Source organism: Myotis daubentonii, chromosome 1, assembly GCF_963259705.1.
Source record: "Myotis daubentonii chromosome 1, mMyoDau2.1, whole genome shotgun sequence".
Taxonomy (NCBI): Eukaryota; Metazoa; Chordata; class Mammalia; order Chiroptera; family Vespertilionidae; genus Myotis; species Myotis daubentonii.
In genome coordinates this window covers 111669018-111685637 of record NC_081840.1, presented here as the reverse complement: position 1 = coordinate 111685637, position 16620 = coordinate 111669018, and the positions used below count along the sequence as shown (strand labels likewise).

The window sequence follows — 16620 nt, the reverse complement described above, 5'->3', positions numbered from 1 at the left end:
AAATTTGGAAAATTACCCAATGCATTTCAGATTTTTAGCTTCTTTTTGAAACATAGGCACAGGCCTGCATTTCTGCTTGGCAGCAATCACCTGGAATTGGTGGCTAGCCTTTCCTTTTCAGTTTTGTTGCCCCAAAACTGAAGCTTAATGGCCTTTGCATTTATCATGATGGCACTAATCTCATTTCAGTAGAAATATATACCTGCTCCATGCATATTAATTTTTTAAATATATTTTTATTGATATGAGAGAGGAAGGGAGAGGGGAAGAGAGAGAGGAACATCAATGATGTGAATCATTTATCAACTGCCTCCTACACGCCCCCTACTGGGGATCGAGTCCACAGGCTGACACTCTATCCACTGAGCCAAGCCAGCTAGGGCCCATGCATATTTCTTATTCATTTGGAGAAATGCAAGTTAGACTGAAAATGCCTTTAATTTTGAGAAAAATAGGAGTTACTACATCTCTTGGTAAAAGTGAAAATATTTGAGTGTTACAATATTCAAATGACCTGTTTCATTGATTTGAGCTACCTGCCTATCCCCTATTGGCCTTGAGTTTGTGGCCCCTCATAAGTTGTGGGGAATAGGAAAAGAGAACATAGACTGGGACCTAAAGTAGTTTGGACACTATCAGAAGGATTTTAGGGGTGTGACATGATCGGGTCTGTTACTTAGATGAGAAGGCTCTCTGTTATGTTCTTTCTTACATTGTCTCATGATTGTGGCTGCTTTATAGAGGGTGGATGGAAATAAATTGTAGGTTCAAGTCCAGATGACAAAGATATGAACTTCAGGCAATGGCAAGTCTTCTCTTTTCATTTTATTGGAACTTTCATTAGTTTCATTAGCAAGAGGAATAGTATGAGGGATTACTTGTCTGAAATTAATTCCAAGCCGTTAAAAATTAGTTGGAAGTAAAGAAAGTGATTTTGCCACCGTCGGAGCCATGAAAGGTTGTTTGGGTTTTCACCAGACTGGTACTCTGGATTTTAAGAAGGCAAACTAGGATTAGAATGTTCAGAAACTAATAAATTTATTATATTTTTAAAAGCCTAGTGAAGGGGAGAGGGAATGTGGAAAAAGAGTTATTAAAGAGATGTATTTTTGTGTGTAAGGTAATCTCTGATCACAACTTAAATTTTAAATGAGCTGTATTGAAAACTAAAAAAGGTACAAAACAAATGGATACCAAAGAATAAAGAATGGCCTGGATCAGGGTGTCAGAAATGTAGTTTGGACAGTATCAGAAGGATTTTAAGGGCGTGACATGATCAGATCTTTTATTTAGATGAGAAGGCTCTCTTACATACATTGTCTCATGATTGTGGCTGCTTTGTAGAGGGTGGATGGGAGGGGAATAAATTATAGGTTCAAGTCCAGGTGAGAAAGATCTGAACTTAAGACAATGCCTTTTCCCGTGGCTAGGATTACAAATGATTCATGCTCTGCTTTCTTGTTTGAATCTGAAAATGCCTCAGAATCTTCAAAATAGTATTCCAAGAGCACTATCAGTTTTCTAAGTTAGAAGTGTAGATGATTCCTATTTGCTTTTCTGCTTTAAAATCCTTAGTAATGTTGGCAGATTAAAGACCAGAATGAATTGAGGCTTATAAATATCTAAAAAAAATTAAAAGGAAAAATTTTAAGGATTATCAGATTCTAAGAAGAAGATGTGTTAATATTTGACCAGTAGCCCTGACTGGTTTGGCTCAGTGGATAGAGCGTCGGCCTGCGGACTGAAAGGTCCCAGGTTCGATTCTGGTCAAGGGCATGTACCTTGGTTGCGGGCACATCCCCAGTAGGGGGTGTGCAGGAGGCAGCTGATCGATGTTTCTCTCTCATTGATGCTTCTAACTCTCTATCCCTCTCCCTTCCTCTCTGTAAAAAATCAATAAAATATATTTTAAAAAAAAAAATTTGACCAGTAGAGGGCAAGCAGGGGTGATCTTTGGACTAAATTGAGTAGAGTAATTATTGGTAAGAGAAGATTATAACCCAAGCTAGGGGAAAATTAATAAATCTCCTGACCTAGGTAAATTGTGGTCTGGCTTATTTTAAAACCTTGAAGATGAGCTCAGTGAGTCATTGTTGGTCTGAGTAATTTTGGAAAATAGAGAGATACCAAAGACTGGAAGCAGAGAAAATGTAATTCAAGTTTCCAAATTTTTTGATTCCACAAACTACATATGAGCCACATAACTTTAATTTTTCTCTTCTGTTAAATCCCAGAATCCAATGGTATTATTAGGATGATGGATTAGGGAATGTTTTCTGCAGATCTCAGAAAGATATTTCATTGTAAAGTGAGAAGTTTATGGCCTGGGCTGTGACTATAGAGAAGGAGGGATATTTGGGTTTAATTGAATGATTTCTTGGAGTATAGATAATGGATTTGTGCCTTTCTAAGCCTAATGGAGTGCTTTATTGTGTTGCTGAAAGGCTTTGTCCTCATCTGTTTTGTTTTGTGGAGGTTTTTTCTCTACATAAACTGTATACTGCTTTTCTGATCAGTTTCATTGATGACATTCTTAAACTAATCTTACATTTTGGGGTAACATCAAAGAGAGATATTAAATATATAGGTCATCAGAATCCTGAAGAACTTGACAAGCTAGAATAATGATCCAGTTTAACAAGATATTCTTTTTTTTTTTTTTTCCAGAAAGCTTTTTTTTTTTTTTTTTTTGAATATATTTTATTGATTTTTCACAGAGAGGAAGGGAGATAGATAGAAAGTTAGAAACATCAATGAGAGAGAAACATCGATCAGCTGCCTCCTGCACATCTCCTACTGGGGATGTGCCCGCAACCCAGGTACATGCCCTTGACCGGAATCGAACCTGGGACCTTTCAGTCCGCAGGCCGATGCTCTATCCACTGAGCCAAACCGGTTTCGGCAAACAAGATATTCTTTAGTTTTACAAAGATCACTGTTAAAAGTTTCTGGAGACATGACAACAATATATGAACAATGTACTCACTTGTTAAGAGCATGGGCCTCAGTTGGCATACAAAGCATGAGTTTAATTCCCAGCTCTGAAACTAGTTTTACAACTTAGAGTATGTTACCTATCTTCTCAAAACCTAGTTTTTCATCTACTCAGTGAGGATAATAATAATACACATTTTATAAGATGGTTGAGGAGATTAAATGTGATAGTACATTTAAAGTTCTTAGTAAGTGTATTGTATATTGCAAGCACTCAATAAATACCAGCTGCTTTCATAAATAGGCTCCCATAAAAGAAGAGGTAGAGAGTAAGCAGGACAAGGGAAGTGCCCATCTTATTCATCTCCACTGACTTCTCTTTCCCCCAGTTCCTCACTTTGTATATCATTCAGTTTTCAATGACACTTACAAATTGTAATAGCATATACAGCACGTACAGCAAATAGCAACAGCATCTATTACTGTTGTAGTCCATCAACTATTGGTCTATAAAAGAGAAGAGAAGAAGGTGAGTAACTCTGGAAAAATTGGGGATATTTGGCCTAAATAATAGTCAGCCTAGGAGATGAGATGATTTCTTTCTTCAAAAATTGAGTTAGAAGTCAAATTTTAGTCAGTAAATGGAAGTTCTAGAATGACAGTGTTTTCTAATGATTATAGGTGAGCTGATTTGGAATGGACTACCTCAGAAAGTGGTAAATTCCCTATTACTAGACAGAGGACTGATATTCTATTACAGGAGGATTCAAGCACTAGGTGTGGGTTAGATTTAACACTGAGCGCCTTTCAGTGTAGTAACTATCATTATAATGATAGAACCCTGGGTATTTTAGCACCTCAGTTTATCTGTACCTGTATAAAACAGAATATTGGTTCTAAATAATCTCTAAATCCAGGCTACAATTCTGTTCCCTTTTTTATTTATGGAATCTTCTTACTTTAAGGTACAACTGTAACCGCTATAATGAGGATGACGCAAAGGCAGCAAGAGACGCACAGGAGGTAAGTACACTTTATTTTGGGGTAACAGTTGAATAGGATGTGCATTGTACGTTTATTAAGGAATAAATTAGCAGCAGTTTTCAATTTTGAAAGATTCATGGGAATATACTCCAGTAAATACTGGGTATCTATGTACATTTAGAAAGGGAATCTTATCGAAAATGCATATCAGGAGCATTTCTATTTATAGGTGTGCCTGCTTTCTTTTAATCTAGACATTCCAGGTTTCAGTAGTCATGGTGTCAAGATTTTCCCTCCCCAACAAGGAGACTAGAGAACAGTAATTGTTCAGTAGTCTGCTGCTATTTATATGCAGTCTCACTTATTTTTAATTCTTTTTATTTTTTTTTTAACTTCATTGTTCATTAAGAAGCTCTTTTGGAATGGATTGCCTCAGGAGATGGGGAATTACTTATCACAGGATGGGGGACACAACCACTATTATAGAAGGGATTTAAACATTTTAGGTGTAGATTTAGATCCAACAACACTTTGAGTTTCTTTCAGCCTGTAATTCTATCATAATTGTAGACTTCCTGGAATTCCTTACATGCCATCCATCCCATATTGAAATTCCCCAGTTGTCCCCAAAATATTTCCAGATGGTTTTCCTTGCAAGGATATAATCCAAAACATGATTTGTTGCTTCTTTCACTTTTTAAAAATATATTTTTATTGATTTCAAAGAGGAAGGGAGGAGGAGAGATAGAACCATGAATAATGAGAGAAAATCATTGATCGGCTGCCTCCTGCATGCCCCCTCTAACTTGGGCTTGTGCCCTGACCTAGAACCCCGACCTCCTGGTTCATAAAGCGAAGCTCAACCACTTAGCCACACAGGCCAGGCTCTTGTTTTACTTTTTAAACATTCTTTTAAAATTTATTTACAATTAACCATAAATACAGAAGTGTGTGTGTGTGTGTGTGTGTGTAACCTAATCTGTCATATTATTAGAAGTGAAACTTCTATGTCTTTTTTTTGTTTTTTGAGACTGGAAAATTCTACTTTGTATTTATAAATGGTAAGTAGTGGTTCATAGACTTTCACAATATTTGTGGTCCTTTTAAAGGGGAAAAAACCTACAAATTTCAATATTGATTTAGATTATATTCATTGTAATTTTACTTAAACAATGTTTAAACATAAAACCAGCTGTAAACCCTTATGTTTTTATACAACTATACAGCCAATCCAAGAGAACTCCAAAATCAGTGAAGCTCAAGTTAAAATTAATTTGAAAGATGTTGTTTGCTAAAATTAAATTACTGTTGATAGCTCTGGCCGGTGTGGCTCAGTTGGTTGGGCGTTGTCCAGTGTACCAAAAGGTTGCCAGTCTGATTCCCAGTCATGGCACATGCCTGGATTGCTGGCTCAATCCCCAAGTAGGGGGCATGTAGGAGGCAACTGATCAATATTTCCCTCTCACATTGATGTTTTTCTCTCTCTCCCTTCTTATCTCTAAAAATTGGGGGGAAAATTTTTACTGTTGATAGATTACTGTATGTGGCTGGTTTTGAATAGTTTATTACATTTGAATAAGTGTATTGTGAATCAGTAAATCAAAAATTAAGAACAAAGAGCTCATAATTTAAGCCAATTGTTATTCTCAAATTCCATAATAGAATAGTACAGGAAAACTATAGAGAAAATAGGATTTTTTGTGTGTGATAAAATCTTAAAGTGTCTCAGGAACACAGATTTAACTTTATTTACAAAAATAGCAACTGGATATGTCTTGCAGGACAGAGTTTGCCTGCCCCTGGTCTAAGCATTCAGACTTTCTTGTTTGTTTTCCCAAGTATTTTCATGTCGCTGATTGGTTTTCTCAGTCTAGATTCTGTTGTTTGATTTAAAAGTTGGTTTTATTGCCTGGTCAACATGGCTCAGTGGTTGAACATCGACCTATGAACCAGGAGGTTATGGTTCGATACCTTGTCAGGGCACATGCCCAGGTTGCGGCATTGTAGGGTGTGCAGGAGGCAGCCAAACAATGATTCTCTCTCATCGATGTTTCTGTCTCCCTCTCTCTTTCTCTCTGAAATCAAAAAAAAATATGCATATATTTTTTTAAGTTGGTTTTATTTGCAGTGATGGTATGGATTTTCTTTCATGTTAAATTTTAGACCTGTATTAATAAGCTGTTTTAGAATTGTTGGTCATGTTAAGTCAAGTCCTATACATTTTAATATGGCAATTTAGGTTTTCTGTTTCATCTTGGGAATTTGACAGGCTTGAAAATATTAGTGCTTTGGGGGAGATAAAATGCCAGCCAAATTATTTTTCACGTATATATTTTTACATACAGTTGCTGTAATTTTTATATTATTAAGATAAATAATAACAATATTTTTAATAACGATTGGATGTAATTGGCATAATTTTCCAGTGTGTAAGCATTGGTTTTTGATACCTACCTGACTCTTGAGGTAACATGGCTTGTATAGATTTTTTTGAGATGTTTCAATGTTATATGATACTAGATCATGTTAGTAGTGTCTGTGCTGTTAATTAGCTTTAAGGCATGAGGAGAGGAAGAGAGAGAAGGTGATGGTAAAAGAAAAGAAATATGTATCTGGTAAGAAACCCTTTCATAGTGGTAGTATTTAATAAGCATTTATTATAATCATTTTCTACATATTAGGTACACATAATAAGATTATTTTTATTTTATTTATTTTAAAATACATTTTTATTGATTTTAAAGAGGAAAGGAGAAGGAGAGATAGATAGAAACATCAGTGATGAGAGAGAATCATTGATCGGCTGCCTCCTATATGCCCTCCCAATCCCGGGGTGGGGATCAAGCCTGCAACCCAGGCATGTGCCCTGAATTTGAATCAAACTATGACCTGGTTCATAGTTCAATGCTCAACCACTGAGCCACGCTAAGATTACTTTTAAAAATTCTGGCTCCTCTGGAGAAGTACAGTGTAATAGAAGAGTCCTATGTAAATTATTTTTGCAGTGTGATAAATAATATAAAGCAAATCTAGACCTGATATTACATTGTTTCTTTGGTAATACTTCATCTGATTTAAATTTTGTTTTACTGTAACTGCAATACCAATATTGTTTGTGTATATAGTTATTATATACTAGAGGCCCGGTGCACAAAAATTTGTGCACTGGGGGGTGGGGGGTACCTCAGCCCGGCTTGTGCCCTCTTGCAGTCTTTGACCCCTTGGGGGATGACCACCTGCTGGCTTAGGCCTGCTCCCCAGGAAATTGGGCCTAAGCTGGCAATCAGACATCCCTCTGGCAGCCCGGCAGCCCTCGGGGGATGTCCACTTGCCAGCGGGGAGCAGACCTAAGCTGCAGTCGGACATCCTTAGCGCTGCTGAGGAGGCAGGAGAGGCTCCCACCACCACCGCTGTACTGGCAGCCATCAGCCTGGCTTGTGGCTGAGCAGAGCTCCCACTGTGGGAGCACACACCACCAGAGGGCAGCTCCTGCATTGAGCGTCTGCCCCCTGGTGGTTAGTGTGTGTCATAGTGACCAGTCATTCCCAGTCTTTCTGCTGTTAGGGTCAGTTTGCATATTACCCTTTTACTATATAGGATAGAGGCCTGGTGGATGGGTGGGGGCCGGCTGGTTTGCCCTGAAGGGTGTCCCGGATCAGGGTGGGGGTCCCGCTTGGGTGCCTGGCCAGCCTGGGTGAGGGGCTGATGGCTGTTTGCAGCTGGTCACACCCCCTTCAGTGTGGGGGTCCCCACTGGGGTGCCTGGCCAGCCTGGATGAGGGACTGATGGCTGTTTTCAGGCTGGCCACACCCCCTTTAGGGTAGGGGTCCCCACTGGAGTGCCTTGGCCAGTCTGGGTGAGGGGCTGAGGGCCGTTTTCAGGCTGGCCGGCGACTGAAGCTCCCAGCCTCTCCTTTTTTTCTTTTTTTTTTAATTCTGGGGTTTGTTTACCTTCTATAATTGAAACTTTGTTGCTGTCACTGGAGCTGAGAGCCAGCTCCTGTTCACTCCCAGCTCTGAGGCCACGGCCTGCTGAAAGCAGGTATCTGGGGTTTGTTTAGCTTCTATAATTGAAACTTTGTTGCTTACGGAGCTCAGAGCCGGGCCGCGGCAGGTGGGGAACCTTGGCTTCCTCCATCGCTGGAGCAAGCAGGCCTCCTGCTCGCTTCAGCTGCGTGGCTGCCAACCACCATCTTAGTTGGCGGTTAATTTGCATATCACCCTGATTAGCCAATGGGAAGCATAGCGAAGGTACGGTCAATTACCCTTTTTGTCTTTTATTAGATAGGATTATAACATATTATGTTTAAATTATACTATATATAGTTTGAAAGCAATACTTTGTTAATATCGTCAACTCTCCAGTGTTCAAATGTCCCCATTTATCTCATAAATTTTTTAAATATTTGCTTCAAATCATAATCCACAAAATGGATTTGATTGATATCTCTTGAGTCTCCTCTAATCTTTAAATCCTTCCTTTTCTTTTTTTTCTTTTTTTTTCTCTCTCTCTCTCCTTGCCATTATTGGTAGGGGAAACTAAGTTATTTTGCTTTATAGAATTTTCCATATTCTCTATTGTGTTGATTGCAGCTCTCGTGTCATTTAATAGGTTCTTATATCCCTGTACTTCCTGAAGGTGATGGTTAATTCCAGATACTTGAATTCAATCTGTTTGGGGAGGAAGGTGGTTTGGATAGGACCTAAAACTCTTAGCTGTTTTACAGTATGTCAGGAGCTATAAGGTATCTGGTTGCTTCTCTGTTTTCAAATTTAAAAAAAAAAATTGATATTAGAAAGAGAGGGGAAGGGAGAAAGACAAAAACATCAATTTGTTGTTCCACTTATTTATGCATTCATTGGTTGATTCTGACCTGAGATGGAACCCGCAACTTTTGTGGATAGGGATGTCACTTACCAATTGAGCTACCTGGCCAGGGATGCCTCTCTGTTTTCTACTTCAAAATATTGATGTTTCTTGCTTATTTTATATTTTATTGCACTGTAAAACGGTGATATTCTATAGAACTTTCTGTAATGACGAAAATGTGCTTTATTACCACTGTCCAATCCAGTAGCCACTGACCATGTGTGGCTATTGAGTACTAAAGAACTAAATTTTTAATTTTAATTTAAATAGTCACATGTTTCTAGTGGCTGCCATATTAGAAAGTACACCTATGAGACATTCAGAGCAAAGCTAGCAGTAAATGCCTGTTTTCCTAATTTTAGCCAAAATTCTATACTTTCATCAGCAAATGTGATTATCAGCTTTTGTTTATATATAATACATTTGTCATAATTATGTAACCTTAATTTTTCTTGTGCGCCAGCGATCTAGGGCAGCTCTGCAGAGGTACCTGTTCTACTGTAATCGCTATATGAACCACATGCAGAGTCTACGCTTTGAGCACAAACTGTATGCTCAGGTGAAGCAGAAAATGGAAGAGATGCAACAGCACAACATGTCCTGGATTGAGGTGCAGTTCCTGAAGAAGGCAGTCGATGTCCTCTGCCAGTGTCGTGCCACACTCATGTACACTTACGTCTTCGCTTTCTACCTCAAAAAGAATAACCAGTCCATTATTTTTGAGGTAAGAATAGTTACTGAGTGGGAAAAGGACCCACCTTATGTCATAGGACTATTTGGTCTCTCATAGATAAAGATATAGAAAGTTTTAAAGATTATCTGCTCAAAAAGTGTAGATTAAAAATGTACTTATTGGGAAAGCACAAAAAAATTTAAATTTCTTGTCCTAAACTACATGCAAATTGATGTGTGTTAGCCACCTGGCTATTAATTGTGCAGACTCTGGAGTCAGCCCTGAACTTGAATCTTGACTTCATTACTTATTAGCTCTGTTGACTTGGAGCAGATTACTTAACCTCTTCTATATTTGTTTTAAAATGGAGTTAATACTTTTCTAAGATGTTATATATAAGGTTTAAGTGAGACAACCCATGTAGATTACTTATATAGCACCTGGTATGTCATAGTTCTCAATAAAAGTCTTTTTTCGGGCAAAACTAATATGTGGTATTAGAAGTTAATATGATGGTTATGTAATGACCTAAGGAGGCTTTAAACAGTAAAAGATTTTCAAGAAGATATGTTCATTTAAAATTGATGCAAGAAACATTAGTGTTGATAGATGACTAGACAGTAACATTGACTAGCAGATGAGTCTTTAGATGGATAAATGTATAGAACTAGCCATAGTAGTAAGAGATAATAAGATTTTAATCTCCCATACAGCATTCTCTTATAAGAAGTAGGTGCAGCCAGACATAAGCGAGAATGGGTTTCTATTTATTCCTCAAGTTTCCCTTTTAGTTTTAGCAAATAGCAGTTCTCAGAACTAGAAGATTCCTAGAGACTTTTTTAAGTAATTTCAAATCGTCCTTAATATTCTTTCAGAGGTAATGGGTAAATCTTTAGTTATTTTAACATTTAACCAATTGTCTTTGAAAAGATAGAACAAATTGTTAGAGGTAAAAACAATAAAGAGCTTTACAGGTGCAGTTAAAATCACCTGTGAAAATTATGGAATCTGTGTTGAAAGCAGTCAATAGGCAAGGAAGCAGCTGAGATGGTTTATCTTTCAGTTTTCTTTCTTTATTTCTTTATTTTCCTTTAATTCTTTATTCTTTAAAGTATTACATATGTCTCCTTTTTCCTCCATTGACCTCCCCCCCCCCCAAGCATATACCCTCACCCCTGTAGTATCTGTGTCCATTGGTTATGCTTATGTGCATGCATACAAGTACTTTGGTTGGTCTCTTATAATCACCACCACCCTCACCCTCTCCTGCTTTCCCTCTGAGGTTTGACAGTCTGTTCGATTCTCTATCTCTGGATCTATTTTTGTTCATCAGTTTATGTTGTTCATTATAATCCACAAATGAGTGAGGTCATGTGATATTTATCTTTCTCCAACTGGCTTATTGCACTTAGCATAATGTTCTCCAGTTCCATCCATGCTGTTGTGAATGGTAAGAGTTCTTTGTCTTTTACAGCAGCATAGTATTCCATTGTGTAGATGTACCACAGTTTTTTAATCCACTCATCTGCTGATGGGCACTTAGGCTGTTTTCAAATCTTAGCTATGGTAAATTGTGGTGCTGTGAACATAGGGGTGTATATATCCTTTCTGATTGGTGTTTCTGATTTTCAGCTTTCTTTTGAAGCCAAAATTTACTATATATCTTTCCTCCTCTTGCAGAATAACCAAGCAGATCTAGAGAATGCCACAGAGGTGCTTTCAGGCTACCTTGAACGAGACATTTCCCAAGATTCTCTACAGGATATAAAGCAGAAAGTACAAGATAAGTACAGGTGAGATATTTTAATAGTTTTTGAGCAAAAGATTCTGCCATTGGTAGTCTGGTATGCCTTAACGGTGAAGTTAGGTGATAGTGAAACTAGGGTTTAGTTTCCAGTGTAATTGAGCTGCTGTTGTTTCTCATAGATTACTTCTGTCCTTTGGGCAACAAATTGCAGATTTGGCTTCTTCCTTTCAACTTTATTTACTTATTTGCTGCCCTGCAAGGAAAAGTTTGAAAAGGGCAAGTGGCCATTAGGATGAGTGGTGAGATTAGCAGGTCATATCCTGGGGATCGTGAGGATCATGGCTGCTGACAAGTGAACTACCCAGGCTTTCTTTAGAGTTTTTATTAGATTTTTTTCCCCCCTAAGGAGAGATTTACTTTGTCCCAGGGGTAGATGGTATTTCATGATATGATACTCTTAAGCTAAAAATATAAAATGTTTGCTTTCTCTACATGGAGTTTCCCACCTCCCCCCACCCCACCCCCACGCCAAAATTGATTCCTGGCAGATAGCAATATCTTTTTTTATTACTATCGATTTCAGAAAGGAAAGGAGAGGGAGAGAGAGAGAGAGAGAGAAACATCATTAATGAGAGAGAATCATTGATCAGCTGCCTCCTGCACACCCCACACTGGGGATCAAGCCTGCAACCCAGGCATGTGTCCTTGACTGGAATCAAACCTGGGACCCTCAATGCTCTATCCACTGAGCCAAACCAGCTAGGGCTAGCAGTATCTTTTTAGTAGTAGTAGAACCCTTTGGGAATTTGGAGATTTAGTCCTAAGTAATATTTTTAGCCTACTACAATGTGTTTATGGTAATTTCACAGTTAACAAAGATTTTATAGGTGTGAAAAAAAAACCCTTAAAATTACTTTTTCCTGAAACTGTTACTTCTAGGTAGAATGACAGGATTGAATCAGATGGTTTATAATGTCCTTAGGAATTTTTAACATTTTATTGCTTTAAAATTAATTTCCCAAACTGGGAATCATGGCTTTTAAAAAATACCTTTTTTAAATTAGAAATAGTTTATTGTGTCTTTACATCTAGACCTGAAAATGTGCTACTAAAAACAGGTGCTTACCTGTTCCAAGTTTGATAATATGTAGGGGTGCTCTAAAGAATAAGTAAATGCTTTTTTTGTTGTTGTTTAATTACTGGAGGCTGACAACATTTTCTTTTTCCTTTGATTATAGATACTGTGAGAGTCGACGAAGGGTTTTGTTACAGCATGTGCATGAAGGCTATGAAAAAGATCTGTGGGAGTACATTGAGGACTGAGAGTGGCCCTGCATAAAATGAACTCTGAAAACTTTACCATCTAGAGTGTTCATGCAATTTAAACAAACAAAACAAACACAAACTAGGAGGCACTAAGCCCATTCTGACACTGCTGGTCTGTAGTACCAGAATTCTGTTTTGTTAAAGGAAAATTTAAGTAAATTATATTGTAATAAAAAAAGGTAGATAAACCATTGTACAACAGTATTCTAGGCCGCCAACAAAAGTGTGACAACCACACTGAAAGCCCTCCAACTTTAACGTGTAGCTTCATTCTCAAAGCTGACTCCTTTTTCTTTCTTTTTTTCCTGAGTGTATGACAGTTAAAATTTGACACTGCTTTTCATGCCCAGCCCGGTCTTTTTGTTGTACTTTGGTAAAGAACCTCTTCCTTTCATCCCCTACACATACAAATACACCCACACTCAGAGACTGACGCTCTTTCTCTCATACTCCAAAGTAATGAGTGAATGATGATTAGTTCCTTGTAAAGAAAATTCTTGGGGTGGGAAGGGGATAGGCAACAGGAGGAATTAAACAAAAAAACAAAACAAAAAAAAAACTTTGTATATGACTTTTAAAACAAGAGGACAACACAGTATTTTTCAAATTTGTATATAGCGCATATGCATGGACAAAGCAAGCGTGGCACGTGTTTGCATAATGTTTAATTACAAAAAAAATATTTATTCTTTAAAAATCTTCAAGATTATGTCTATTTGCTGTGCTTTTTTTATTTCTTTTTTTATTTTTTTCTCAGTTTGCTTATCTTTTCAGGGTTGGACGTTGGGATAAAAAATCTGTTGGTTTGGCACCTCTGGAAGGCATAAGAGCTCTTTGATTTTTCCTTTCCTGAGATTACTTTGCCCTTTCTGGTTTTGGTATGTCTGTTGCTGGCCATGGGCCTCATGCCTTGAATTCCAAGTGCTTGATTGGGGCCAAGGAGGTCAAGCTCTGACAATGCTGTGGCTTGATAAGGGCTGCAACAGGGAGCTTAGTTGCTACAGTTCAAGGAATACCCATTCCCCTTCCTGGCCTCATGTCATGCACGCCAGTGAAAGCTTCCTAGGCTCCCTGTTCATCCAAAGGAAACATTTCATTTTCCCCTCTTTAATTGCTGCTTTTGAGCCTTTTAATATTTTCGTTATGGCTCTTCTCTCACCCTTTCTTTACAATAGGATGTCAAATAGAATGTTTTTGCTATAAATATAAATAAATAGTCATTCACTTAGTTTCAGATTGTGAATTTAAAATGGCAGATACTAAAATTGCTTGTGTGTGTTGCTGTGGGTTCAGTTTGAAGGCAAACACCCCTAGAACATGATATTCCCATCTAGTGCATTTAAACAGAAATCACTGACTGCTTCTTTTCTGTTGCCAACAGATAGGAAAATTAATAATGCATTTTAGCTGTGATGTCCATTTTAATGAAATGTCTACTAAGATCTATGTTAAAAGTAAAGGATGGTGGTGATTTTATTAATTACATACCTGTTTAGGCCATTCTGGCTGTGGTATTTTCAACAGGTCAGCATCCCTAGCTAAATTTGTTAGTTTTATTCAGGAGTGCAGAGTGAACCAATTTGGATTGAGGACCTCTTTGTCTTCCTTTAAATGTCTTGCACCTAGGGAATGTTTACCATTTGTGAGGCAACTTTGTCTGCTCTTGCATTGTACATCTTATTACTCCATTGGGAAGTAGGTTCACTTTCCTCTGGCCTTTTGCCTAAGTTAGGCTTTGCTGAATCAACCCACTTTTCCTTTTAGAAAAGGTTGTTACATGAAATGTACTTGCAGCTGTTCTTATCCCATCAAAAATTAGTGAATGTTTGCTGAGTACATTATGCTGCTTCCTTAAACCACTTGTTGCTTTAGAATCAACTTTACTTGTACCTTTAATCCTCTCTCCCTTGCCACCTCAGGTGCAATTCTGAACTCAGTGTCTGCTTCTTCACTGTCCTTTCTTCCCCCATCACCCATTTAATTTTATTTTAAATGACTGCATCAATCTTAAAAGGCATTTATCAAACTAAGGAAAAAAATTTTTTAAAGCAAGCTTGAATAAGTTCCTTTCCCTGGTAACTGAAAAGCAGCCAGAGTTGCTATCTAGATATATGTGGCTTCCTTAATCAAAATGTTTTGTGTATATGTGATGTTTTTTAAAAAAAATCTTAACCAGGTAACTGCAGTATCTAGGTTTGAGTGTCATTACATGCTCCCCTTGCAAGTACCTAAAAACTGTGCACTTCATAATATCAGCCCCTACCCATGGAGGAACAGTGCTTTTTAGAGATGCTTTCTAGTTTCAGTGTTGGCATATGATCTGAGGGTATTGCAGTTATGGATCAAGGTAAACTGGCCTTTTCTACTTCCAATCTTTTAACAACTATCTCCATATTTGACAGTATTCCCTGAGTTAATTGCTTTCATTTTTAGTAGCTTCTTTTACCGCAGGTGGGATATAGGCAAGCCATAGTGTATGACAGCTTCCCCATTTCTCTTATCTGAATCTTTCTATCAAGAGGGCTCTATTCATGGTAAGCACCAGGGTCTCACTGTCTTATTGAGGACAGTTACATTGTCTCTTGAAAAGTGCATGCTTCATTTGAACAGTTTATTGAATAGTAGATGTACTTGAAATGATTTACAACAAAATTTTGATCCAAAGCTCAGGACACAAACCACAGTGGTAAAACTGAGTAACGTATAATATCATCAGACTAAATTCTGTATAATTTGCTGCAACCCAGATTGTATGTGTTTTATGTGTGTTTAAAAATATATATTAAATACACGTGTATACATAAACACATATAACAGATCCAAGACTGACTGACTTGATTTGAAAAGGTTGAATCTGCAGTGTGAAATGATTCAGCCATGATTAGAAACTGAAATTTAGTACCAGGGAGAAAAGAACTCAATGTAACCAAGTCTTTTAGTTGCAAATCCTGGGTTTAGAGCACTTGGAAAATGGGAGGGGCGGGTTGGTGAGACAATCAGATCGCTAAATTGATTTAAATGCTCCTAACCCTGTAATTTTGTGCATAGGCATCCTGTGCTGTAGAAATAACTGTTCTTAGCTTTTCATTGTAACTGGACTGTTCAGGTTGCCCAGAGGGAAAGAACATTCCTAATTCTAATAAAATAAAACTTTTATTTTGTTATTCCATTAGTTACTTATGTTTATTTTTATAGTTAAAAAAGGATATACTGGTGGTCTAACCATCACCTGTATTATGTGCCTTATTCACTGTTCCTACTTAATATAATGTTAAGATTTGGTTTAGTTTCTTTGCAAGGAACTGTGAATGAGACCATCCCCAACAATTAACTTGGTTAATGAAGCCTTCAGAGCATTTTCTGAAAGCTTTTCAATTTCTTTGTCTTAAACATAGAATTTAGATTGCTGTTTGTGTTGTAACAGTGATACATAGTAGATGCTTAGTATATCTTTGTCAGTTTTTTAAAGATAAAATATTTTAAAAGTTATTCTCAACCTCAAAACTCATTATTTCCATTGAGCTCACTCTTCGAAGCTGATATCTCCACAGGGATGGAGAGAGTTGTCTTAAAGAAGGTCCTGGGTTGGAGATCTTTGTCATTGATATTCTAGCCAAGTCCAGATTTTAGGACAGTTTAATTTGATCTTATTTGGATCTGTAATTATGAGAGTTTATCACTTTATCTTCAAAGCACTTTAATTTATGTAAAGCAACTGGGTTCGGAATTGCTTTTTTACAAAAGAAGAAAATAAGGCTCACTAAGATTTAAGTACCTTGTTCAAGATTTCACAATTTCTTCTATCTGGGATTTGGTCAATATTGTATTACCTCTTTGCATCACATTTTCATAATCTGGTCTCAGAATGACCTAACTAGCAATCAGTACCAGGAAAGGGGGTTCTTGGTCTTGGTTCTAGTGGCGTGCTATTAAACCACATCAAAGTGTTTCTCTCTCTCTCTCTCTCTCTCTCTCTCTCTCTCTCTCTCTCTCTCTCTGTGTAAAAATATATGTATAAATATCTGTTGCTGCTGCTGTTAGAGGAATGCTATATACTATCTCTGATCTTTACTTTGTTGCAGTTTGC

The 16620-nt window shown here is 37.5% G+C and overlaps 1 protein-coding gene across 4 annotated transcripts in view; it reads left to right on the top strand.

The window, feature by feature from the left end:
- ARIH1 (ariadne RBR E3 ubiquitin protein ligase 1) overlaps positions 1–15702 on the top strand; it is a 122071-nt gene extending 106369 nt beyond the window's left edge. For all 4 annotated transcript variants that reach the window (XM_059657861.1, XM_059657851.1, XM_059657841.1 and 1 more), the window contains 4 exons: positions 3900–3957; positions 9251–9511; positions 11141–11253; positions 12446–15702. In XM_059657861.1, coding sequence (XP_059513844.1) covers positions 3900–3957; positions 9251–9511; positions 11141–11253; positions 12446–12530 — 517 coding nt within the window. In that variant the 3' untranslated portion in view covers positions 12531–15702. The remainder of the gene's footprint in view (positions 1–3899; positions 3958–9250; positions 9512–11140; positions 11254–12445) is intronic.
- The last annotated feature ends 918 nt before the right edge of the window (positions 15703–16620 follow it).